General features: G+C 43.4%; 1 protein-coding gene across 2 annotated transcripts in view; it reads right to left on the bottom strand.

Moving 5' to 3' along the window:
* LOC103663326 (histone-arginine methyltransferase CARM1-like) overlaps nt 1-24,793 on the bottom strand; it is a 252,783-nt gene that overhangs the window by 18,286 nt on the left and 209,704 nt on the right. For both annotated transcript variants that reach the window (XM_040620292.1, XM_040620293.1), the window contains exons 6-8: nt 20,075-20,252; nt 15,080-15,170; nt 472-553 (exon numbers count right to left, since the gene is read on the bottom strand). In XM_040620292.1, the coding sequence (XP_040476226.1) occupies nt 472-553; nt 15,080-15,170; nt 20,075-20,252 (351 nt within the window). The remainder of the gene's footprint in view (nt 1-471; nt 554-15,079; nt 15,171-20,074; nt 20,253-24,793) is intronic.

A 24,793-nucleotide genomic window follows, 5' to 3' on the forward strand; every position in this document is an offset into this window, starting at 1 on the left:
TGCCAACTTACTGCTGTCCAAGGTCACACAGTTAGAGGGGGCCACGATTGAAACCCCGATCTGTTTGACAGCGATGCTCCCGTTCTAAGCTATTTACTTTACAAAGCTTCCTCCCCTACTATGCCTAAGGCCACCAGAATCAATGGGAAGATATGAATTATTGAACAAGTGTGAGGGCTGAGTGTGTACATGGGGTGAGTCAGGGCAGTGGGGGAATTAGAAGTTACTTATTGAAAGGCAGTCAGAAAATCTCCTTGCTTTCAACAACATCATTCTTTGAGAATTTTCTTAATTGATTGGAAGATGAGAGCTGGAAGACCTGAGAACATAGCGTTCCAAGGAGCTCTTTCTTCTTTTCGGTGACGGCTCCGCAGAGCCTGGCAGCACGCTGCCTCCCAGGTGCGTGAGTGAGCAAGCCATCGAATCCACAGATGAACACACGGGGGAGAGCCTGTAATGATGCCCACTTACGACTATTGGCTGTCTGAAATACTCGTCCACGGCAGCGCCCCGGAGACTGGACAGGTTGACCCCGTAGAAGCACTGCTGGTACCTGAAAGAGGGAGCACAGAGAATCACATGCACCTTGCCCCTCACCAGAGTCCCCCAGCCCCTTGCAGCTGTGATGTGCTGCGAGGCTGCCTCAGAGGTCCTCAAAGGCCGCCGTGAGCAAGCTAAGGGAAACCGGTCTAGAGGGAGTAGCAGAGGAGGAAATGCTCTCTAGCGAATCTAAGGACCTGTACTTGACCTGTGGTGGGGAGACAGAGAAGGGGGGGGTAGTGGAGGTGAAGGACAATACTTGTGGAAAGATTATGGAGACTATGAGGCTATCTGTGGGTACAAAGGCCTCTGGCTTCCCACCCCTGACCTCCTGCCCTAAGGTGGCTGCCTGCTCCGTGACAGGCTGTCCAAATCCTGAAATACGATTCCTTGACCCTCTCATTATCCAGCTCAGAGCACGACTTTACACTTCCAAAGTCCCTCCACATTCCTGCTGTTTCGGGAAATAGATTTCTCTTTCTGGTTCTTCCGCAGCCACGGGCCTGCAACTTCCTGATGCGGCGGCCGAGAGCAGTGGTCCCGCGGGAACTGGAGCCTGTGCGGCACAATCCACGGCGCGCATTTCTTCTCAAACCTGTGGTCAGTGACGTTCGAGCACAGAAACTGACCAATGCCCTAACCCTCGCTTCCTTCCTCTGGAAGCCAGAGGCGAAGCAGCTACCGCCACACCGCGTCCCTGCTACAACCCAGACCGCACCTGGAACACAGCAGGTGCTCCGCGACAGCTGGGCGAGAGGTCTCGGCTCCTTAGAGAAGAGATCTCGGTGTGGATTAAGAAAAGCTTTACTCAGGCTCTGCCAGGGACTGGCTCTGTGCCCCGCACAAGTCACTTGAACTCTGTGCCTGTTTCCTTTCCTCTGAAATGGGAATAACTATAAGCTCACTCTGTGGGGCTGTATACGCATTAACGGAATTAATATAAGGAACTGTGAGTGAGCAATGCTTGGCATTTTGTTACCGTCGCCTGAGTCAGCTGTTACCCTAGGAATGTCGCCTTCTCAGGTCAGCACCAGGGACCAGAACAGTGGGTCCCAATCTGACTGTGCTGTGGGAGGACTTGGCGGGGGCGGGGACGGGAGCGCTTTTAAAAATTTGAATTCCCAGGCCCAATTCCAGAAAGCAGCCTCAGAGACCTTATCTAAACTAGAGACTGAAAGTCTTTATCCTGAGACTGAAAAGCAGCTCCCCTAATAAGGGTGAGTGTGTGTGCGTGTGTGTGTGCGTGCGTGCGTTGTACAGCCTGAGAATCAGATGGGGACGCACTTCATCGCCCCCATCCTCCCCCAACCCCATGCCTGCCAACCTGCAGGGAAGAGAGGAAAACAACCACCACCACAAAGAATAAACATACAAAATCTGAATTTGTGGTGCAGCTCGATTTGGATGGAAAGACCAGCCAAAGCAAGGCTCTAAATCCAAAGTCAAAGCCTCCAAGGCCCTCAAAAGAGGCAGGGAGGCTGATAATGTGCATCGACAGCCAGTTCTCAACCTGCAAGTGAAAAGCAAGCCCGAACCAAGGTACCTGCAGATCCGTAAGCACACATGCAACCCCTCACCGCTGAGCCTCGGCTTGTTTCCCTTCTGCCTGGAAATCCCCTTTCCCTCTCTTGCCCTGTTAATTCCACCCCATCTTTGAGACTCAGCTCAAATGTTCCCATCCACAAATTTTAAAACTTGTGTTACAGTAAAATATTTAAGTTTAACCCACTTAAAAGTGAAAGTATTTTCTAGGGGTGGCTCAGTGGCTCAGTCAGTTAACTAAGCATCTGATCAGCTCAGGTCATGATCCCAGGGTCCTGGGATGGACCCCTGCATCAGGCTCCCTGCTCAGTGGGGAGTCTGCTTGTCCCTCTCCTTCTGTCCCTCTCCCTGGCTCAGGCACTCTCTCTCAAAATAAATAAATAAAATCTTTAAAGAAAGTGGGAGTATTTTCTTATTTATCAGTGTATATTTAGCACAGGGCTGGTATACTGTGAGGATTAAAAATTACCTATCCAGCTAGCTATCATCGATCTCTTTTTAATGAATGAATTGAGGACTTGGTGTCCTTCACAGGCCTATGAGTGGGTACAGGTGCCAATGAAGATAATGGAGAAATGGAAAATCATGACCCCAAGTTTCTTTAGTTCCATTACTTTTTTTTTTTTTTTTTAAGATTTTGTTTAAATCTTTTGAGAGAGAGAGCATGGTTGGGGTGGGGGGTGGCAGAGGGAAAAGCAGACTCTCGGCTGAGCAGGGAGCCTGACGCAGGGTTGGAGCTCAGGACCCTGAGGTCCTGACCTGAAGGCAGACGCTTAGTGCTTAACCAACTGAGACACCCAGGATCCCCTCATTACTTCTTTCTTTCTTTTAAATATTTTGTTTATTTATCAGAGAGAGACAACAAGAAAGGGAACACAAGCAAGAGGAGTGTGAGAGGGAGAAGCAGGCTTCCTGCCGAGCAGGGAGCTCGATGAGGGGCTCGATCCCAGGACCCTGGGATTGTGACCTGAGCCAAAGGCAGACGCTTAATGGCTGAGGCACCCAGGCGCCCCTCTCATTACTTGTTTCTTAATCTTCTCCTTCCACTAAGGGGCCCCAACCAGCCTGGCCCACAGGTGAAGCATATAATTTTATGAATATACATACTGAAAACAACGCTCCTATATGCCCAGAAAATACTTAGAAACAGAACACTGCAAGTTTAAACAACCCTTTCAGTATTTAGAAGGAAAGTCGATGTGTTTTTGGAGAAATACGTCATCATCACAATAGTTTTTTTTTTAGAGGGAAGGAAGAGGGGGAAGGAAAGAGAGGGAGATGGGGAACAGAGAGGGGAGGGAACAGAGGCAGAGGCAGAGAATTTCCCGGAAAGCCCAGAAGGACTCAACCCTGTCCATCCTTCAGAAACCCCCAGGAAGCTTTTGAAACGCCGATGCCTGGACTGCATCCATCCAATTGTGGTTTATTTGATCCAGGGGTGTAACCCTCCCCGCCAACTGGCAAAAGAGAATCCCCAAGGGCAGAGACAGCCGTCCACCTGGCAGGGCCTGAGCCTGCAAACTGCTCTCTGGTCCTTGGATAGAACCTCAGAGGGACCAAGTCTGTGCCCTTTGCCTTGTGTGTTTGGTGCCAGTTAAAACCCAGCAGCCATGATCAGTGTGGTGCACATGGGCACCACACCTGGGGCAGGCAGAGCTGTGGACCCCCTGCCTGGGTTTGAAGAACTTTCTGGCCATATTCAAATTCTTAGAAGTCTCAAATCTCTTTCTGAAATGCATCACAAAATAATTAAAGCAGATGGGCCTGGCATCTCTGTGGGCCTCCTAAGATACAATGTTGGGTGGTGAATCGGGAAACGAATCAGTTGACTTGGAAGCCGTGGACGATTTCCATTGTTTTCATCATATGTGGGTTTTATTTTCCAGGTTAACTTATGGCCTCTTAATGAATCCATAAGGCAGAGACTATGTGTGGTTTTTGCTCTTGACTTCACATTTCCAACTGTCCTCCCCTTCCCTCCCCTCCTTCTCCACCATAAACCATGCAACATCTCGAGAGTTCTGCAAATATAGCCTGGAAGAAAAATATTTGTACTAGTAGCTACGCCTAAACACACCCAGAGTGCAGAGAAAGAGGCAACCCGTTTACCATGACCCTAACTTCTCCAAGTTCTACACACAGAGCCAAGCGTGGAGAAGCATCCAAAGAAGATTCCTCTCTGGCCTCCTTTGTCCTTGGCTCTTTGCTAGTTCATCCTGGCCTCCCGTCCTTCCTCCTCATTCACACAGCTCTCCCCACCAGCCTCCTGGATCTGTCTTGGAAGAACGGTGGTACCGCCTCTGTTCTCTTAGAGATGTCAGCACTGGCCTCCAGCCCTCACGGACGGGAGCTGCTGTAACACAAGCACTTTCTTTGCTAATACGAACGTGCTCTCTCAAGGCACAACTCAGGTATTTTACTTTAATAAAAATCTTTGCATTTTCATTCTATACTAACCAAAACCCCACTCATCTCCATTGAGAAACTTGAAAAAAGAGACAGAAAAGGGAAAAAAAAAAGAAGGGAGGGAGGGAAGGAGGAAGATAAGGAGAAGGGAAAACTCTATTTTACTGTTTGACAATCCAGCAACTTTCCTGTGTCTTGACGTCTTATGCTTTACCAGAATTCACAACCAAGGGCATGCCAACCTGGGGAGAGGTACAGAAGCCCTAAGAACTAGAAGACGAATACAGGGATCCAGGACTGTCACTTAGGACACACATGGTACTGAGGATGCAGCCTAAGAGAGTGGCTGGAATGGCCTGGGGGGGGGTGCCTCACAGGAGAAGGATGCATGTCTAGGAACAAATTGTATCTTTTGAATTTCTTATACATCCCTTATATATACCAGGACTTGGGGCTTGGTAGCTCTGACAGTTATCAGGAGAACGCAGACGTACCTCCGTGGACAGTGGTGTCTATAAAGATGCTCAGCTCATGATGTCTCTGGTTTTTGGGGTTTAAACTCCAGCAAAGTAAGGTGGCTTATATTTTACATGTGATATGTTTATATAATTTTCGTATTAAAAACTTTTTTTTTTACTATGAAGAAAAAGGGGGAAAGGAGTGCACAGTTGTTTAAAGATACCAAGCTTCAGACAGTGCATCTTTCGTAAGAAGTAGGGGAAAGCCTGTGACTCTGTAGAGGAACCCATGGAGCATCCCTAGGCTTGCCCGTGTAAATCTAGACATTACTGGTTTGCAGAGCAACTGGACCTATTAAAGGCTGTATCAGAAGGAAGAGTAGATCTGGCAAGACAACAATGTAGACATCTCTTGTTTGTTGCTCTTCTTCTGGTAACAGCACCAGCTTCTCTTCTGGGAGGCCCCTCTTCCCCACTCAGTCCTTGTGGCTTGGGTGGTCTTGACTCTAGAGATTCACATGTGGCTCAGTCCCAGTCAATCAGAGCATCTTACGACCCTGGTCTTGGGCAATGAACCCAGGGTTTGGCACCTGACCCAGTCAGAGCCAAGTGTAAGAATTTTGCTCAAACAGCTGCAAAGAAGAAAAAGGTATGCGGCTATGAATTCATCAATCTGGATTTGCTGTCTATGGGCTCAGGAGCAGAAATTACAGAAGAGCTATGAGTCTGACATTGGTTACCAAAAAGATGAATATAGAAATCGAAGCTTATTCTTTGAACAAAAGCCAGTCTGTAAACACTGGACAGATGTGGTTAAAAACAGTGTTTGTTGAGATTTGGCACGAAGGATATGCTGCTCTATTTGTAACAGACGCTCCCAAGGCTCACATGGCTCCCCTTCCTGTTCCTTAACTGTAGTCCCGAATACTCTCCATGAATTTAAAAATAGATTCCCCTTTAGTGCAAAGTGGACAACTTCTAAAACGCTCCTATTCCCACCACAAATTTTAGTTTCCTCTAAGCCCGTGACTTCCCTGCTGGAAATTCAGTGAATGGAGGGAAAGAGGAATTCACCACTTTTAATGATCAGACTCCTTCACAAAAGCACCTTTGCCCATAGGATCAGCGAGTATCAGACTCATTCTAGAGCATACTGGAGTCATCTTATCCATTACCTCAAACCTCCCTGTTAATTTCCTGAGCCTGGCGTACAACCTTGGCATTGCACTTGAACTCCTTCTAACTGGGACACCTGTACTATATCTGTAACACCGAAATAGGGACCACATGGTTAAAGAAAAAAAAAAAATAAGGCCTGGATGTGCACAGGCCCAGGGATGGACTATTATGGAAGAGCTAGGAGTTTGACATAGGTTACAAAAAAGATGAAAATAGAAATTGAGGTTTCTTTTATGAGCAAAAGCCAGACGGGTTCAGGAACTACAGATATAAACAGAGAGGCCGAGGGAATATCAAGAATAAATGCTGGGGGCTGAAAGGAGATTCTAGTGCAAGTAACCGTGACGATATAAATGAACAAGGACAGAGCACATGAAAATGCAAACATGATTGCACTGGTCATGGCGGTATTCCTTCAAAAGTTCTTTCTCTGTGATACTCTGCCATATACTTGGCTTCCCATGAAAATTCGGTTACATCACGTTGCAATTTGAAATGTTCCTATTTGGTCCACATGGTGTTTCTGTGTACCAGTGACTATCAGGGCCAAATATATTTTTGGGAAAGACCAGAAGGCCTGAAACTCTAGCTATGCCAAAAGAACCTTTAGTAGAAATTTCAGTTTGGGGGCGGAATTGGCCTGGGAACAAACCATCCATTACCTTCACAGTAGATTTAGCAGTTTGTCCATTCAGTTGAACGGATTTCCTTAAAAATAATGTGTCTCTCAGCAGCACCATGGTCAGTAAGGCACTTTGTAGACTCGACAGCGGAAAGGTGCAAGAAGGGAGCTTGCCTTGCCAATGGCAGAATTCTCACATTTGCCTTCGCTCAGCCTTTGCAAGCACAGACTTCTGACTTGCACAAAGAACAAATAACTCCAGGACATCCACTGCCGGCATCCCTGATATCCCCAGTTGGCACCACTGTTGTCAAGCATGATGGATACCTACCATCCACGCACAATTCTCTGCAAAGGAGACTGGGAAGCATCTTTTGGTTCCTTAAGTGGTACGTCACCTTTTAAGTGCCACCTCAGATCCTCTCAGTCTTACCTCTCACTGGAATCCTCAGCCATGTGTTCTGACCTGCTGTGCCAAAGTGTGGGCTCATCTGACCCCTCCCGGGCACAACCCAATAGTGCCTCACCTCAGGCCTGCACTGTGTGTCTTCCCACTTCCGCCCCAGGGNATTCCTGTTGCCTCTGGGGTGGGGGGCCTGGATGCCATGAGACCCATTTGCTGACCACACAGGCACAACCCCAAAGTGCAGGCTAGTTAATGTTGAGGGGTGAACAGTTGACCAAGGGGGAGAAAACAGCCGGTGGATAAATCTCCCTAATCCTCTGTATACACTGTCTTGAGATGCAGTTCCTTCAACTTCTTGAGATGGTCCTGGGGGATCAAGCAATTTCTTGGTGTTTGATACCATGTGGTGGTCAGCTCAGTAATGCACTTTTGCATTAGCCCTCCCTCCTTCCCTGACTCACTCTTATTTCTCCTCTTTCTTGTTTGCTGGGATTTCATTCCTTAATAAAGTGGTAGCTTATAACTAACACCTAGTTTCTTGGGGAACCCAAGCTAAGCTCAAGAGAGTAAAACAGCAACCGTAGAAGAACTGCAGGGGAGAGTGGGAATGCAACCTTGACAGGTCTTATGTATCACAGCTGGCGCCCTGACTGGAAGAGTAGGACCCCGAGACCTGGGATTGGGATAGTTGTGTGAACAAGGCAGAGAATCCCGAAAACATCTCTGAAGACTCCGGCCAGCAGAAGCAGAATTTCCCATCTTGTCCGAGCAGAACAGCTGCCCGGAGATGGCACAACCACCTCTCCTGAAGCCCGCGTCTTGCAAGACAGTTTTGTCCTCCTCAAGACCAGCCTCACCATTGCCCGCTGCCTTCAGGCTACTGCTCTCTCACGGCTGCCAGGCTGATAACCGGCACAGCCTGAGCAGGAAGTTCAACGCCCATTCTGGGCGAGGATAACTTGCGTACCTAAGAAGCCGCACAGGCTGGACAGCATTTTCTGCTAAGAACCAGGGGAATAAGGATAGCAGGGTAGCTGAAGGGTGTTAGACTGGGAAGGTAGAATATAAGTCAGGATAGGGCACAATTTATCAACATGGGCATTCACAGGGTTCTAGCAAAATACTAGACCTAACAGTCCACTACGATGTCACTTTGAGGCTTGGTCATCATGATGGCCTACAGTTAATGAAGTGGAGATTCCAGAACTTCTGCAGCACACTAGTAAGGAAGGAGTCAGAAGGCTCAGAGAGATGGAAGTGCTAGAAGGATCTACCAGGTAAGACCTAAGAACATCTCCCCTATGTTCTCAGGAAAGGCCCAGGAAACCCTCCTTTCCTAAAGGTAATAGGAGAGCCGTGGCATCTTTGGGAAGCTGAGGGTGGCTGTCCTCAGTCGATCAAAGACGCTGCTGTGGCCACCATTACATTGTGCTCCCAATGAGCACAACTTGGATGGGATTTCAGATGTCAGAATCAAGAGAGCAGTAAGTAACTGTCACAGTCAAGAATGACATAATTACAGCGTTGGGAAGCAAGGCGAGAGTGACAGTGAGGGAACCTTGACCTGTGGTGGGTGTTAATAGATGCTAGTGTTCCCAGAGAAGTCAGAGAGATGTAGAGTTAACTAGGATAGTGTTCAAATGATATCACAACAACGACATTAACAAATCTGCCAGCCGGTAGGCAGGATGATATCAGCTGTCACAATGGAAAGATTAGATCCTTCACCCAATTTCCAGGTCCGATTTCGAGACACAGTTTATGGATCTAGAGCCCACTGGTCCATGAATGAATTGTGAGGCCTAGCCTCTGAAAATGACTCTGCAGTGACACCATAAGCACACATGGTTAATGTTCTCTAATTTTTCTCTGGAGGATCTGAGAAATGTCACTAAGAAGGCCGAGCTGATACTGATGTCAAGAGAATCCCTCTGGTTAAGAAAGGCTTATGGAGGACAGCTAGCAAATAAACTTTCAGACCAAGTCCATCACACAGGTATTTGATGGGTTCCTACCCACCCTGTGGTTATTTTCTGAGTCCCCGATGCACAACTGGGATATGTTCAGCATCTGGCAGAACCCTCACTCTGGCCTGTGAAGAAAGGGCTATCATGGCAGCCGAGTACAAGTAGACCACCCATCTCTGAAACTCCCCATCCCCAGGTAGGGAACATTAGTATCTTTAATTTGGGAATAGGGAAATTGTGTCTCAGCGAGATTAAATTGACTTGCTAAGGTTTTATAGTTAGTAAGAACAGAACCAAGAATTAAATACAGTTCAATGTGGCTCTAGAGTCTGATTCATCCAGCTTTTAACTACTCCCTATTTTGCCTATGCTTTCATGTTGTATAACTGTAATAAATGTAAGAACGCAAAGTAGTTCCATCTCAAACTTCTTGAGAATATTTGCTTGTTCTTCTTAATCGATCCTATGTATATGTTTTTCTTGATACAAGAATTAATTTGAAGTTGTATTTAAAGGACTTGGCTTAAAACCCCTGAGCCAATTAGTTTTAAAAACGGCAGTGGTACCCATCACATAAGGAAGTTTTATACCTGGGAACGATGACTCTTCATGACTGAGCCTTATTCTCAGGAGGTACTTTTCAGAATCTTAATTAATCAGGGGCAAGAAATATTAATCAAATAAGGAAATTATTAATTTTGTAGGTGACTGGTACTAACATCAGAAAGTGGTACTCTTGTCTACTGAGAGAGCCTCCTAACTGGTTATTCAGAAAGGATAAAGTTCTGTGCTCACCACATACTTAAACGACAATAACTTTTAGAGTTAAACGTAAAATTTTTTAAATGTTAAATGGAAAAAGTGAAAACATGAAAGAAGTAGAAGTTAATGCTAGTCTTAGAAACTATCGAAGAAAATCTTGGTCGATCTAGCGACAAAAATATTTTAACTTCTTTTGTGGTGAAAACCATCAAAAAGACGATTACAGGGCAAATTGAAATTCTGAAGAAAATACAACAAAGTCTTAATATCCTTAATCCTAAAATAAAATAAAGAATTCTTATGTCAATGCATTTATCTTTCAGTTAACAAAAGCGCACTGAACAACAACTATTAGCTAGGTTAGATGATGCGGACACAGCGCAAAACAGGACAGCCACTATTACGGAACCTGTTGTCTCACGAGAGAGATAGACAATAATTTAAATAAAAAAGTAAAAACATATAATCCAGCAGATGATAGTAAGTGCAGTATGACACAATGAAGTGAGAAGCAGGATACGGACTTCCAGGAGTGAAGAAATGACAATTTGTAACTGAGAGCAGGTCTCCTGGGAAGAAGGCATATGAGCTATGACCTGAAAAAGGTGAGAGCGAGCCATGGGACCATCTGCGTGTCTGGCAGAGGGAATGGTCCAGAGGTGGCAGCTAGCCCGGTATGTTCAAGGAGAGCTGGGGAGACCAGCCAGTGAGGACAGAGAGGTTGAGAAAGGAGTGGGAAGAGACGACATCCCAGGGGATGCTGGGCGGAACCAGATCCTGGAGCGTCTCACCATCCACAGTGAGAACTTCGGCTTTTATGATTTAGAAGCCACTGGAGGTTTTGAGCAGAGGAAGACTATGATCTGAATTACACGTTATCGAGATCATTTTGGCTGCTGTTTAAAAACAGGAAATAAGTTGAAAGGCTTGCAAGACTGTAGTAGAAACAGGGTTTTTTGTTTTGCTTGTTGTGTTTTTGTTCTGCAGGGGTGAGCAGGGTGACGGAGGTCAGCAGCTTGCTTTTGGACATGTTGAATTTAAGATGCCCAAGAGACATCCAAGTACAGTTGTCAACAGCCAGCTGGATGCCTAAAGTCTATGGTTCCAGGGAGAGTTCTAGGCTGGAGTTCTCACTACGGAAGTCGTTGGCATAAAGACAGTATTTACAGTCCAAGAGACGCAGTGAGATCAGTGAAGAGGTGAGTAGAGACAGAAAGGGGAAGACAGTAAAAGCCAACTTGGAATCAATCCAACACTGAAAACTTGGGTCATGAGGAAGAATCAGCAAAGGAGACAATGTCGGGGCCAAGACGGAAGGAGGAAAACCAGGCTTAGGTTCCAGAAGTGAAGTGAGGAGTCCCCACCAAGTGTCTTTGATGAGAAAGTCAGGTGAGGACTGATCACTGATTATATCTAATGATCTGATTTACTTGGCCTGTTATCCCTCAGTTTCTCAGCTCCTTTCTTTAGTATATACCTAAACTCATCATCATTATTACTATTATTATTACTATTTTTTGCATCCCTCTCTCTCCTCTCAGCCAGCATTTCCACTTCTATGCCTCTTCTAATGGAAATTGCACACGCTTTCGCCACCTGTTCCTTGACCAAAGGCCCATATCCAGTCGCCTAACGCAGAAACCTCTTCACAGAGGGAGGGGAATTACAAGGAGAGTGAAGGCTGTGAATTTTGTTAACTATATATTTTTTAAAACATTTTTTCGTGTTTGTTGACTAAAAATAAAACCGTTCAAATGCACTAGCTATCAAAGACATACAGATTAAAAATAAACTGGCCACCATTTTTTTTTTTTTTTTTTTTACAAATCAAATTGGCATTTAAAAAAACATAGCCCGTATGGGCAAGACTCAGCAGACATTCTCATATAGTACTGGTGGAAGTGTTAATTGGTAAAACTTTTCTACAGGGCAATTTGGCAATATATAAGAATAATTTTTTTTAAAGATCCTTCTTCACACCTTTTGGTCCAGTAATTCTGCTTCTAGCAATTTATTGTAAGGAAATAATCAGAATGCAAACCAAGATTTCTATAAAAGGATGTTCACTTCAGTGTTCTTAAGAATTTAGGATATAGAATTCTATAAAATTCTATATTCTGGCAGAATATAGAAACAATACCTTAGTGTTGTTTCTTATACAAGTTATAGGATTAAGTTAGCAATTAAAATAATTTAATATCTAGCACTGGAGCTTGAGTTGATGAATTATGATATAGTCACAAAAGAAATACTCTGCGGCAAGAGAATATTGAGAAGATATGAGAACATGTCAACAAGGCTGAAATAAAAAAATAAAAATAAAAAATAAAATTTTAAGAAAAGTAAGAAAATGATTTATGGTATTATCTTAATTTTGTAAAAATATTAGAAAAATCAAAGAAATAACAACTAAAATCTTAATAGTAATTATCTGTGTACTTACTTGAGATTACTGGAGCTTTTATCTATTCAGAAATATTTATTGAGGATCTACTGTGTGACAGGCACTTGGGATGGAGGGTACTTGGGATACATTACTGAAATCTGACAGAATTTGGGCTTTTGCAGTGCTTACATTTTATCAGGAAGGATGGAGACAATAAACAATAATAAATAAAGGAATTATATGTCTTTTAGGAGGTGGTAAGTGCTACAGCAAAAACACAAAGCAGAAAAAGTGGCATCGGGAGTGGTATGGCTACCATTTTAAATAGGATGCCCAGGAGAGCTGGCATTTTGGCAGACTTTATGGAAGTGAAGGAATTAACCACGTGAATATTGGGGGGAAAGTATTCCACATGGGAGGGTAAGCAAATGCAAAGGCTCTAAGGTGGTTGGATGTGCCTGAAAATCAGCAAGGAAGTCTATGTGGCTGGATCTGAATGAACACAGTCACAGGAATGAGGAGCCAGACTGGAGAGAATTTACCAGAAGGCTTTGGGAATGATGAGAACAGACAGGTTAAGAAGCTATTGCAATAATTGAGATGAGAGATGACAGTGTTGGGAACAAGGGAGGACAGCAAATATAATGAGAACTGGACAGATTCTGGGAATAGTTCAAAAGTAGAACCAACAGAATTTCTTGATGGTTTAGATATGGGGAGAAAGAAAGAAGGTTTGGGGCCTAAATGATTGGGAGGACAGCGATATCATCAACTGAGATGGAAAGACTATGAGTAGTGCAGATTTTGGGAGGATGTGGGGGAGATAAGGAGTTGAGTTTGGATGGTAAGTCTCTGCAAGGGGGGATGCCCAGGCGGCCGTTGGCTATAAAAATATGGAATTCCCAAGACATGTGTGAGCTAGATAATAATACCTTTGAGAATCATTGCATACAGATGGCATCTGAAGCTAAGGAATGGGTGAGCTCACCCAGATAATAACTGTGGATAAAGAGGAGGTCCAAGACTGTGTCCTGGGGCACTCCAATGTTAGGAGGTGAAGGAGACAAGTAACAACCAAGGAAGGACTGGTTGAGGAAGTGACCAGTGAGCAGAAGAGAAATTAAAAGATTTCAGGGCATTTCAAATGCTGCTCAAATGTGGGTAATGGGTTGAATAGGCTGACAAGGGAGGATGGACCACTGTATTTAGCAATGTTGAGGTCAGCACACTGGTGACCTTGCTAAGAGCCGTCATGGAGGAACATCTTAAGAGAGAAATTGAAGGAAAAAGCTGGAGACTGGGAGGATAGAGAACGCTTTTTGAGGAATTTTGCTGCAAAGGCACTAAGAGAGATGGGTGGTGGCTAACTGGGGAAGTGAGAGATAAAAAAAGGTTATTTTTTCTTTTGAGATTGAATAAATAGCAGTATGTTTGTATGCTGATGGTGAGCCTAGCCAATCCACTTGATCATTAACATTCATTCTCACGGTACTAAGATGGCAGCAGATGGTACAGCTGGGAAGTCACGCAAGAACTGCCAGGACATCGCGCTCCCCCGCGGCCCCATGGGGGACAGTAGTCTGGTCGATTCTGTTACCTGAAATCCCTGCTTCACCAGCCTCGTCACAGACTCAGGAGGTTTATAGTTAAAATATAAACATTTTGGGTCAGCAAGACCTCACAGAACAATGATCATAATTAAGGTCTCCCCCCGTCACACACCAAGAGGATTTCACTCCCATTAGGAAGCACATGGCTTGGGGGTTTCAAAATTACAGATTGAGCAGAAACCACGAAATGCAAATCTGTGCGAGGAAAGCCTATTTTACAAGAAAAAAAAATCAGAGAGAAAGAAAAAATTTCAGCCCTTTGACCCTACTCTTCAAAGAACTTGTAACCTGGGAAACCAAAGTACCTCCCAGCTGCTGCTTCTTCACCAAGAGACAGGATTACAAAGAGAAAAATTCCAGAAATCAACTGTGGATATCTGCATGTTGGAAGGCTCTGCATACGTCAGCTGGAACTCAAAGCTTACATTTTAGCATCCCTCCTCACCCATCTGCCAGCGCATGCCTGTCCTCCTACACACCTAACATTCCCACTCGGATGCTATCTGTTCTGTTTCTCCCTCCCATGGGTCCAATATCATTATTCTCCTTCCCTCTTTCTCCTTATAAAAACCAGTGCTCAAAAAAGAATGCCAGACGGAATGTTGGTTTAGAACTGGCAGAGGTTTTGTATTAGTTCTCATTTTACAAATGAAGAAACCAAGTCTTAGAAGGTGAAGTGAACTGTCCAAAAGCCAATAGCCCATTAGTGTGAAAAATCCAAAAAAAAATTTCTGATCGGCTAATTTATATCAAGATGGCTGATTCCCCTGTCCTCTGACCAAGGTCCGTAGACAGAAGCCAGAGCCCTGAGCCCAAGGAATGGATGGTGGAAAGGAGGAAGGGAGGGGCAGTAGTAGGGGGAAGATGCTGTCGTTCCAGCAACAGGCGGTCTTCTGGATGGTTGGTGGCGCATGAGCGGCTCCCTGGTTTGTCCACTCCAGTGGTTCTCAACAGGGGATGATTTTATGCTCCCTTTCCCTGCTGGGGACAGTCGGCAGTGCCTGGTGACGTTTTTGGCTGTCACAAGTAGGGGAAGGCACTACTGGCATATAGTGGGTAGAAGCCAGGGGTGCTGCTAAACATTCTGCAGTGCACCCCACCCCCACCCCCCGCCAATTATAGAAGCGCAAATGGCAAACCCAAACCAAAAACTCTGGCTTACTCTAAAGGAAAAAGAATGGAAGAGAGAAGAGAACATTACCAAAAGTTGGCTCTGGAGTAGTGTTCCATGTAGAGCTGTTCATCAGAAAAGGGGGCCAAGTGGATGTCGCCGAATGTAGGGAACATCATTCCTAATGAGCAAAAGACAACAGACCCAGACGTTGACTAGTGCTGCCTTCTGACTGCAGGGAACACTCACCCACCACTTGACCAACTCCACTCTTTCATCCTATTTCAGTTATTACCCAAGAGGCTGAAATATAATTTTGCCTCAAAGCAAGGATAAAAAAAAAAAAAAACATAGGCAGAAGATTGGAGGAGATATAAAGAGGAATCCTAATGCAAGTCACAAAGCTATGTTATGCTAAAAGCTTGTGGAGTCTTACATGAGGCATTTAATCTGGTGTCTTGTCTTCTCTGCTGCCGGCTTTCCCTTTCTCTATGCCCTGTGCTGGGAATTCTGCACACTTCCTTCGTTTTAAAGAAATCTTATTTATTGTAAAAACAGCTCTGAAAATCATTTACCTCCCAACATTCCATCACATTATTATTTCCATTCTCAGACTCTGCCCATGTATAATCATGTTGAGTATCTTTTTAAGTGCTGTTAGAAGCTATGCTTCTCTGGGGGTTCACTATCCTCCTTGCTAGGACACCCACTCTTGTGTTTTGTTCCTGACATTTACAGTCACCTCGGGAAAGGAAAGGCAGATTCTTTAGTGGGCAAACACCTAGACTGGCGTGCCTGAAGCCTGGCCTTCCTGAGTGGGCAGACACAGCGATCAACATTATTATTCTTGTCATTTCTAGGGAGACTTTTTTTCATAGTTATTTATGATCCTGCACATAAAAGAAAGACGAACTACTAACCCTATTTCAGAAGTATCACCTTAGAAACTGGAGATGCTGTCTCAAAAATAATACCTAAAATTTCTTGATTATGTTAACTCTGCCATGAACTTTCCTATGGGTTTTCCATGTATTAATTCATTTAATCCTCATCACACTAGGACGTAGGTTCTATTATTACACCCCACTTTATAAATGAGTAGACTAAGGAGCAGGGAAATTTAAGTGACTCAGCCACAGTCATAGAGCTAATAAATAGAAGGGCAAAATCCAGGGGTGGGGTCTCATTTGTGAGGCCATGGCCCCGTACTTTAACTATGCTCCCTTCAGCCTGTTAAAATAGAACAGATTTTTTAAAGAAGATTTTATTTATTTACTTGAGAGAGAAAGAGAGAGAGAGAGAGAGAGAGAGATCACAAGCGGCAGGGAGGGGTAGAGGGAGAAGCAGACTCTCTGCTGAGACAAGGAGCCTGATGTGGGACTTGATCCCAGGATTCTGAGATCATAACTTGAGCTGAAGGCAGACGCTCAACCAACTGAGCCACCCAGACACCCAGAACAGTTTGCTTTATTTAGGGTATTTTCAGAGGCGAACAGCGAAAAAGCACAACTGTAACATCATTCACACATGTCCACCTAAATCTCAGGCATTGGTGTCAAAACAATAATGACTTTAGTGAGTTCTCAATTGTAAGACAGAAGGATATTAAACAATCTTAGAAAAGCAACATGTATCACTAATTGTGTGAACTTGGGAAGTTTCAGAGACGCTCCGAGCATCCAGCCTAACGGGAATTCCAAAGATATAAAATGGAGGGGAGGAAGTCATCAAAGGTGAAAATACAAGAAAAATTCTCAGAGTTGAAGAAGATGAGTCTTCTGATTAAACGTTCTCACTCCATGCCCAACACAAGAATTTTAAAAGCTTCACAGTAAGAAGGCTAGAAATAAAGCAAGATACTAAAAACATCCAGAGGGGAAAACGCTGTCACTCTAAAGGATCAGGAGTCAGAAGGTCATTGGACTGCTCAACAGCAACACTGGAAAGCAGAAACCAAAAAGAGAGGTCTTAAAAATACTGAGGAAAAACTGTGTCCAAGTTCAAATTCTCTACCGTGCAAAATGATTATAGAAGGGGCCAATAAAAAGTAACTTCTCAAGTCCTCTTTCTCCAAAAGCTGTTAGAGAATATGCTTTGCTGAAACGATGGTGAACACCAAGAAAGAAGAAGACAAGAGAATGATGATGGGAAGTCAAGTATGGCGGCGTATGGCCGGGCTGGAGAACAACCACGCCACGTGTGGGAGAGGAGGACAGAGCATCCACAGGACGAAGGCTCCCATGGACTAAATATTGATAGGATCTGTCAGACCTCTCAGAGCATGGAATTAATTAGTCATGACTATGTGAAAACCAAGCTAATGAAAAATAATTCTGAGAAAAACAGAAGGTTGCATGAGAAAATCCAAGACGCTATGCACCCACTATACCAGCTGACTCGGCACCAAACAAGACGGACATTATCCTAATAACCTAAACAGGATTACTGATTTAACCAAATGATGGTCCCTGTCCATATTTCTTTATATTAAATTGGGTCCCAAAAGCTCTGTGAAGTAACTGATTTTTGTACGTCTGCAGCACCATCATCTGACGGCAAAACCTGACCTGAACGGACATGAGTTTATTTACAGTCTTTATTTATCCCACTTGGTATCCATATTCATACGGTCTGTGGCAGAAATGTAATGTGTTTGAGTACGGAGTGCTGCCTGAGATGCCGCTGCAGGCATTAAGTCGTCCACGGTATAGGACTGTACTCCCTTTCCAAAGTCTTCCAGAATCTGGATTCGGAAACCCATCTGGCTGAGGGTTTGGAAAAGGGATTGAAGACCTGCATAAATATATTGAGAAAACGGGGGCGGGGAGTGAGGGTGCCTCCAGCAGGGAAGAAAATGCTACGTAGGAGAGCAAATTTCTCAACCAGAGAGAGATGAAAATAGTAGTATGATAATTTTGTATCGAAATATGTAGGTAAGTAATGGAGGAAGTCCCGAACGGAGCGCAAAGGGAAAGGCTTCAGGGAGCAGTCTCAGGACAGGAAGAGGCATGACAGGGGGTTACTATTTTTCATTAGAAGTCTTTTTATCATTATTTGATGTTGTAAATTACACCTTATTTTGATGAACAATAAAAATAATTAGAAAAAATAGGGTGCCTGGGTGGCTCAGTTGGTTGGGTGTCTGCCTTCAGCTCAGGTCATGATCCCAGGGGTCCTGGGATTGAGTCCTGCATTGGGTTCCCTGCTCAGCGGGGAGCCTGCTTCTCTCTTCTACCTGCTGCTCCCCCTGCTTGTGCTCATGTGCTCTCTCTCTCTCTGACAAATAAATAAATAAAGTCTTAAAAAAATAATTAGAAAAAAATCAAGCCTCCTGCCCTCAGGAACACACAGGTTAAAAAGAAGATAAATCAGTATTCATTTCCCCTTGTCTAGTTAAAGATACACAGCCCGGTAAAAGTTTCATATCTATGTCAAATATCGGGGGGGGGGGAAGGAGTGCCAGAAATTGAGTCTAAATATTCAGCTCAGAGGGGCTCCATAGATGCACATGAATTAACCATGTTCAGAAACTCACCAATGGCCAAGTACCTAGCCATTTGAAAAAAAGAAATCCAGACAAAAATATAAAAATTCTTTCTGAGGGGCACTAAGTAGGAAATCTGAGCAGTCTTTTCCTTTATGGTCACTCCCACAGTTCAATTTCATCACATAAACCCAAGGCTTCCAGGACCATCCTAGGCTGTTCTACCACAGGCATGCTAATGAAGTTTGTGACATTAGGTACACTTTGCCTGTTTATTTATTTTTGCATGAGTTTTTTTTTAAGTGCCGATCTCTGAATCCCTATATTTTGAAGCACGCAGGAAATTACAGACGCACCTCAAGCTTTGCTTACATGCACACACCAGTGAGTGTACACCGCATAACGTGCTAAGTCAGAGCTGCGTGGTGGTCACCATTTTGTCTTCACTGGCTATCAAGGCAGGGAGCCACGTCACTAGGAAGGTGCCACAATTCTAACGGGAGCTGCCACTTTTAAAACTGGCCAGTTACTTTCTATGCTTCGGTTGAAAAAACATTCTGTGAAAATGTGTCCACTCTCTCTAGTAAAGGGTGGAAAGGTAGCGTGTGTTCAGGAGTCGTGAGTGTGGGCTTCAGGGTCAGACAGACCTGGGTTCGAATTCCTGCTCTGTCATTTACCAGAAGTGTGTCCTTGCTGAGTCGCTTTCTCCCCCTCTGCCTCAATTTTCTCTTCATAAATCAGGGATGGGAATGGTGCCTCCCAGGAAGCCAGGTCTCAATCCTGGTACTGTTGACATTTGGGGCTAGATAACTTTTTGATGGGATGGAGGTCTGTTCTGTACCCCAAAGGATGTTGAGCAGCTCACCTGGCTTCTCCCACTGGATGACAATACCACCCCTCCCCCACTCTGACAACCCAAAATGTCTCCAGACACTGCCAAACGTCCCCTGTGGAAGGAGTGTAGAATCACCCAGAACCTTAGGACTGACCTTTCAAATACATGAAAAACCTCCATCACTCACCCTTGGGAAGGTTTTCATAAGTTAGTGTATGCAGATTGATTAGCACATGTAGACACCTGATAAGCACAAAAAGAATACTGGATTTTATATTATTATCTCAGTTATACGTACTGATCATAGGAAAAGGGAGACACGGTAGGAGAAGAATATGTCAGAAAGAACAAACAGATCTCAGAGAGTTTCTCACATTATAGAAAGCCAACACTTAAAGGGGCTTTAGCGATTATTTTTTTAGAGATTATTTTTAAAATACGGGTGAGGAAACCAAAGTCAAAAGGTCAAGTGGTAGCTGAAGTTCATTGAGGAAGAAAGTGATAGAAACAGGACAGAAACACATAGCTCTGAACTGGTCCTCTGTACCATATTTAATACCATGCAGCACGCTACCTCCCACCGATGGTGTTATGGCTGGAGACTCGCTCATCTCTTGTGGAAGATTAAGATGAGAAAAAAAAAAAACTGGTGTAACAGAAATGCCCTCTCCTCCTTTCTGTCCAACATTAAATATGGGGCAAAGAGGATGCCAACCTCTTATGGCAAAGTCAGCTTCTCTTCTGAACCAGGAATTGGCCAACTCACCGTTTGCTTTCAGCCATTTTTTGGAATGAAGGTAACTCTCCAGCATCCTTTCATTAAACAGCATGTATCCCATCGGTTCGGAAATGATCACATCCACAGCCTCAGGAAGAGAGATGTCTTCAATTTTCCCTGGTACAACAATGATCTTGTCGGAAAGGTGGTTATTTTTCACCAGCAACTGAGAAAGATAAAACAGGGGACCAGGACTGTTATACAGACTCTAACCAAAAAAAAAAAAAAAAAAAAAGTTTTACAGATTAAGGGTTGACCTAGTGATAGGGATGAGAGGGAACTGACATATCTGTGTCTATAAATTGCTTTAAAAAATAAACTGATTCTTCTTATTGTACACATACTTCATGTTTACTATAGATAACTTCGAAGATACACATCTGAAAGAAATAAAAACACCTGTAACTGTAGCACATATGAGTAATAACTATCAATACTTGGGTGTACACCCCTCCAGATGCTCTAGGCAAACACACGTGTGCACGTGCAGTGGCTGAGCAGGTATTGTCTGTGCGTGTGTGTGTACGTGTATATGCACATGTACTTTGGGGGGAATTTTTTTTTTTAAAGATTTTATTTATTTATTTGACAGAGAGAGAGACAGCCAGCGAGAGAGGGAACACAAGCAGGGGGAGTGGGAGAGGAAGAAGCAGGCTCATAGCGGAGGAGCCTGATGTGGGGCTCGATCCCATAACGCCGGGATCACGCCCTGAGCCGAAGGCAGACGCTTAACCGCTGTGCCACCCAGGCGCCCCGGGGGAATTGTTTTTTAATTAACGGTTTCAGTTTATTTCCCATCATTCTACCTGGAATGAAGACGCCAAAAAGCACTGTACAATAATCTTGCACAAATTAATGATCCTGACCCTCATTAAATTATCCTTTGGTCTTTTGATTCCAAAAATAAATAATAGCATGTTCATTAACCTTTCTTTAGAAGCATATTTTACAGTTATGTACTCATTTTTCTTTGGTGTCCTCTGCATTCTATTTAATAACTTTGAATTCCCTTAAACCTGGGACCTTGAAGAGATATGTATTTATTATATTTCTAATATATTTCTTCTTAATGCCAAATATGACAAAGAAATTGCATTATTACATTTATGTCTTTCTACTGCCTGAAAAATATATTTCCTAATAAACACCCTGAATGCCCCAGCATACATATATATACAGCACACTCCTGTTCAAGTTGTGGCTCCCTGAGACTCTTAGAGCTTTGCTCATTGTATTTATACGCAGAGACCTTCCATTTTGCATTTTCGTAACTTGATCTCTTTCTTCATCATAAATGCAGCACACCAGGCATTTGTCATGAGTCAGTTGTGTCTTTTCCATTTCTGATCACTGCTTCGCAGAGCTATGGCACCTTTCACCGTGAGCCCTCCTGCTAGGGTGCAGCTCACCAACACATGCCCAGAAGCTTATTAAGTGTCTTTTCTATTTATACTTTTAAAAAAGAAATAAATTAATCTCCGATCTAAGGAAAAACAACGAAGAATAGTGTTTGAACATGTCATCCACTGTCAACCTTGACCCATGCCCAAGGATTCTCGGAATTCCCGTTCTCTCATCTTTCCACACATGGAAGCCTAGTTCATGGGGCTCGTGAGGTTCTCCCCTGTGGAGACAAAGCCTAAAGGTTAGAGCTGGTGGCGTCCTGCTCTTCTGGGCACATTCTCTTCTCAGGAGGATCCATTCCTGTGCACAGCTCTCCTGGGGCTCCAGTGTGGACGAGCGCCCAACCACATGCTTAGGTTCTCTGTCTCACCTGAGCTCCATCATCACTGGACGTTTCCACCAACATGCGTTGTCATCTCAGTATCAACAAGTAAAGAGCCCGCCTCAGCTTCTTCTGGAAAACTAACCATTCCTCTAGGCTTTCTTAAGATTTCTATATCATCTTGTATTTCCTTGATTCTGTTTTGGTCATGAATACAATAATCCTCAATATCCTGGGGGCAAAAGTTACTTCCCATAGACAATTAGTAACTGTGTTTTCTTATTTCTACGTTCCAGATACGTCTCATTTCCACTTTTTCCTTTCTGCCTGCATCAACTTGTCCAGTTCTTAATAGCTTCAAATATGGAATTTAAAAATAGCACTTATATAATAAAAAGAACAATAGTAGCTCCTACTTCATAGGCCTGCTTGAGGATAAAACAAGATAAAGCATAGCAAGGGCTATGTAAGTGTTAAAATTATTATTATTGTCTATTATTTTTATTAAGTAATACCTTTCACAAAAAAGAGAAATGCAGATGAGCAAAAACATGAAAATAAAGATCATTTGTATTGCCCTGTCCAGATGCAGGCAAAGTATATTCCTTAGCAGACATGTGAGTATATCTATGTTTATAAAAATGTGTAATATTTTGTTTGGCAGCTTGAGATATTTGAGCTGGAGTTCAGGCCACAGCAGATCCTGACTAGTTCCCATGGGGACAAAGAGCATCGATATCTCATTCCTGGCATACCTCTTAGGAAGTTCAGTACTAAATATCATTCCATAAAGTTTTTTACCAAAAAATTTCTACAAGCTATATAGTATTTCATAGAATACCTTGATGCATTTAATCAACACCATGTTATTGGACATTCAGGTTATATTAAATTTTTCCTTATGACAATAGCGCATTGACAAATAATACAGTTAAATATGGAAGCATACTTCCCATTGCTTCCTTCAAATTTAATGAGTATGGAAATTTTAAAGGTTTCTGATACACACTGCTCCATTGCCTGTCACAAAGGGATTCCACTTCTCTATTTTAAGCCCTCTCTAAATTCTGCTTGTGGGGTATGAGACTGTCCACATATCAGTATATAAAACTGTCTCATCCACTTGGACCAGAATGCTGGAAGGGGAGCTTCTCTAAGTTTTGCTGCAGGGACCAATAAGAAAGGATATCCAAGTGAGCATGATATTACTCTGGGGAATTTACAGAAAATAATCCTAGGCTACTGAACCCTCAGGAACATCAGAGATATAACAAGACTTTGGAGAGAGGATTGTATGAGATATCAGAAGGGCAATTTGGGATTCACAAGAAAGAATTTTGAGCTTCATTATTTTCACTGACAAAGAAGGAAATACCACGTTTATGGAAGTGAGCAAATAGGCCTGGCTGTAAGTTACTGCATCACGTGACTTCATTTACTGTGGGCCGGATTCAAAGAACATTAGATCAGGAATCTGAAGATAGGAATTCTAGTTCTGCCTTTACCACCAAAGAGCTGTGTGACCTCGGGCAAGTCACTTAAACCCTATAAATTTTGGTTTCCCTCCTTGCAAAATTAAAGTTTAAAACTGGAGTTGTTCTCAGGCTCCTTTGAGTGCTAATATTTTATGATTGGAAGAAAGCCAAATTTCCCCCCAAATATATTCCTGGAGCCCACAAACATAAGAGCTTCATAATCAAATAATTTTGGAACTTCTCTAGAACATATATCCCTCTTACAAATTCAGAATCCATTAGCATATTAATTGCTTTGAAGCATTTTACAGAAAAGAAAACTGTTTGGCTTGGTTAAATCAAAGACATGCGAGCTATCTGGTTACTTTGCAGTTCTTTTTCTCACTGAACATTTATCTCCTGCGGAACAATCTTTGGGAAACAAGGAAAGGAGTTTATTTGATAATCCTAAGTTTGAATACACCTCTTTGACAAAGATGTCTGAAAACAGGACATATATTCAACCAATATTAGCTCTAAGCCATGAGAATAGCTAATTCTGGATATCAGACCCACTCTATTCTCTGAGTCAATGCTGCTGCCTTCCTTCACTTTTGCTTTACAACATTCTCAGTACAGAAATTTTGTGCTAGCCTGTCACTTCATACACCATTCTTCCAAAACTGAAATTCAGTAGGACTATCCTTTCCAGGAAAGAAATGAGCCTCAATACATCCCTCCATGTACTGAAAAAGGCCGCTAGCCCAGAGGAAGGCTCCATCATCTACCATGTTCACTGCTGTATAGAGTTTTCCTGTGTGACCTGGTCCTTCTCTAAGAGTTCAGGAAAAAGGGAGGCTCCACTAAAGGCTATTCTCCCCCGGACACCATCAAGGTACAACTCAACCCACATCACATCCTTGTTTTGCTCCTATTTCCTTGTAATTGCACTGGGTTTAAAAAACCTGCCCACGTTTCTGTCACTTGCATTAGTTGCTTAAGCTGTGTGCACACATGCACGTGCGTGTGCGTGCATACACGTGCACACATGCACTCATATGCATGCACGTGTATGCACGCACTTTAGGTGGTGGCAGCAGAATTTATCCTTTTATATCACTGTAACTTCCAAGGTAGATCAGGGTAATAATTTCACTTGGTATGCTGCCATTCTTGTCTCACTTAGGAGGTTTTTCATTGAGTTACATGTGTTAAATATGTGTTGCTTGCTTGTTCAGTATGGAAGCTTAATTAGGCTTAGAAGCTACACTACACAAGAGTATTTAATTATATTCTGTCTCAAAGAGGAGGAAGGAGCCAGTGTTCTGGAGGTGAAAGACTTGGGTACTAGTGTTGGATTCTCCACCTATTAGCTGTATGACTGTGGCCAAGACACATAAGTTCTTGTAAGTCCTTTTATTCATCTAGAAAATGAGCATAATAATAGCACCAATCCCCTCAATGTCATTTCAAGGATCAAATCAAATGAGAAAGTATAGAGAAATTTATCAATCAAAGAGAATATAG

The sequence above is a fragment of the Ursus maritimus genome, unplaced genomic scaffold (genome assembly GCF_017311325.1).
Source record: "Ursus maritimus isolate PB19 unplaced genomic scaffold, ASM1731132v1 scaffold_34, whole genome shotgun sequence".
NCBI classification, from domain to species: domain Eukaryota; kingdom Metazoa; phylum Chordata; class Mammalia; order Carnivora; family Ursidae; genus Ursus; species Ursus maritimus.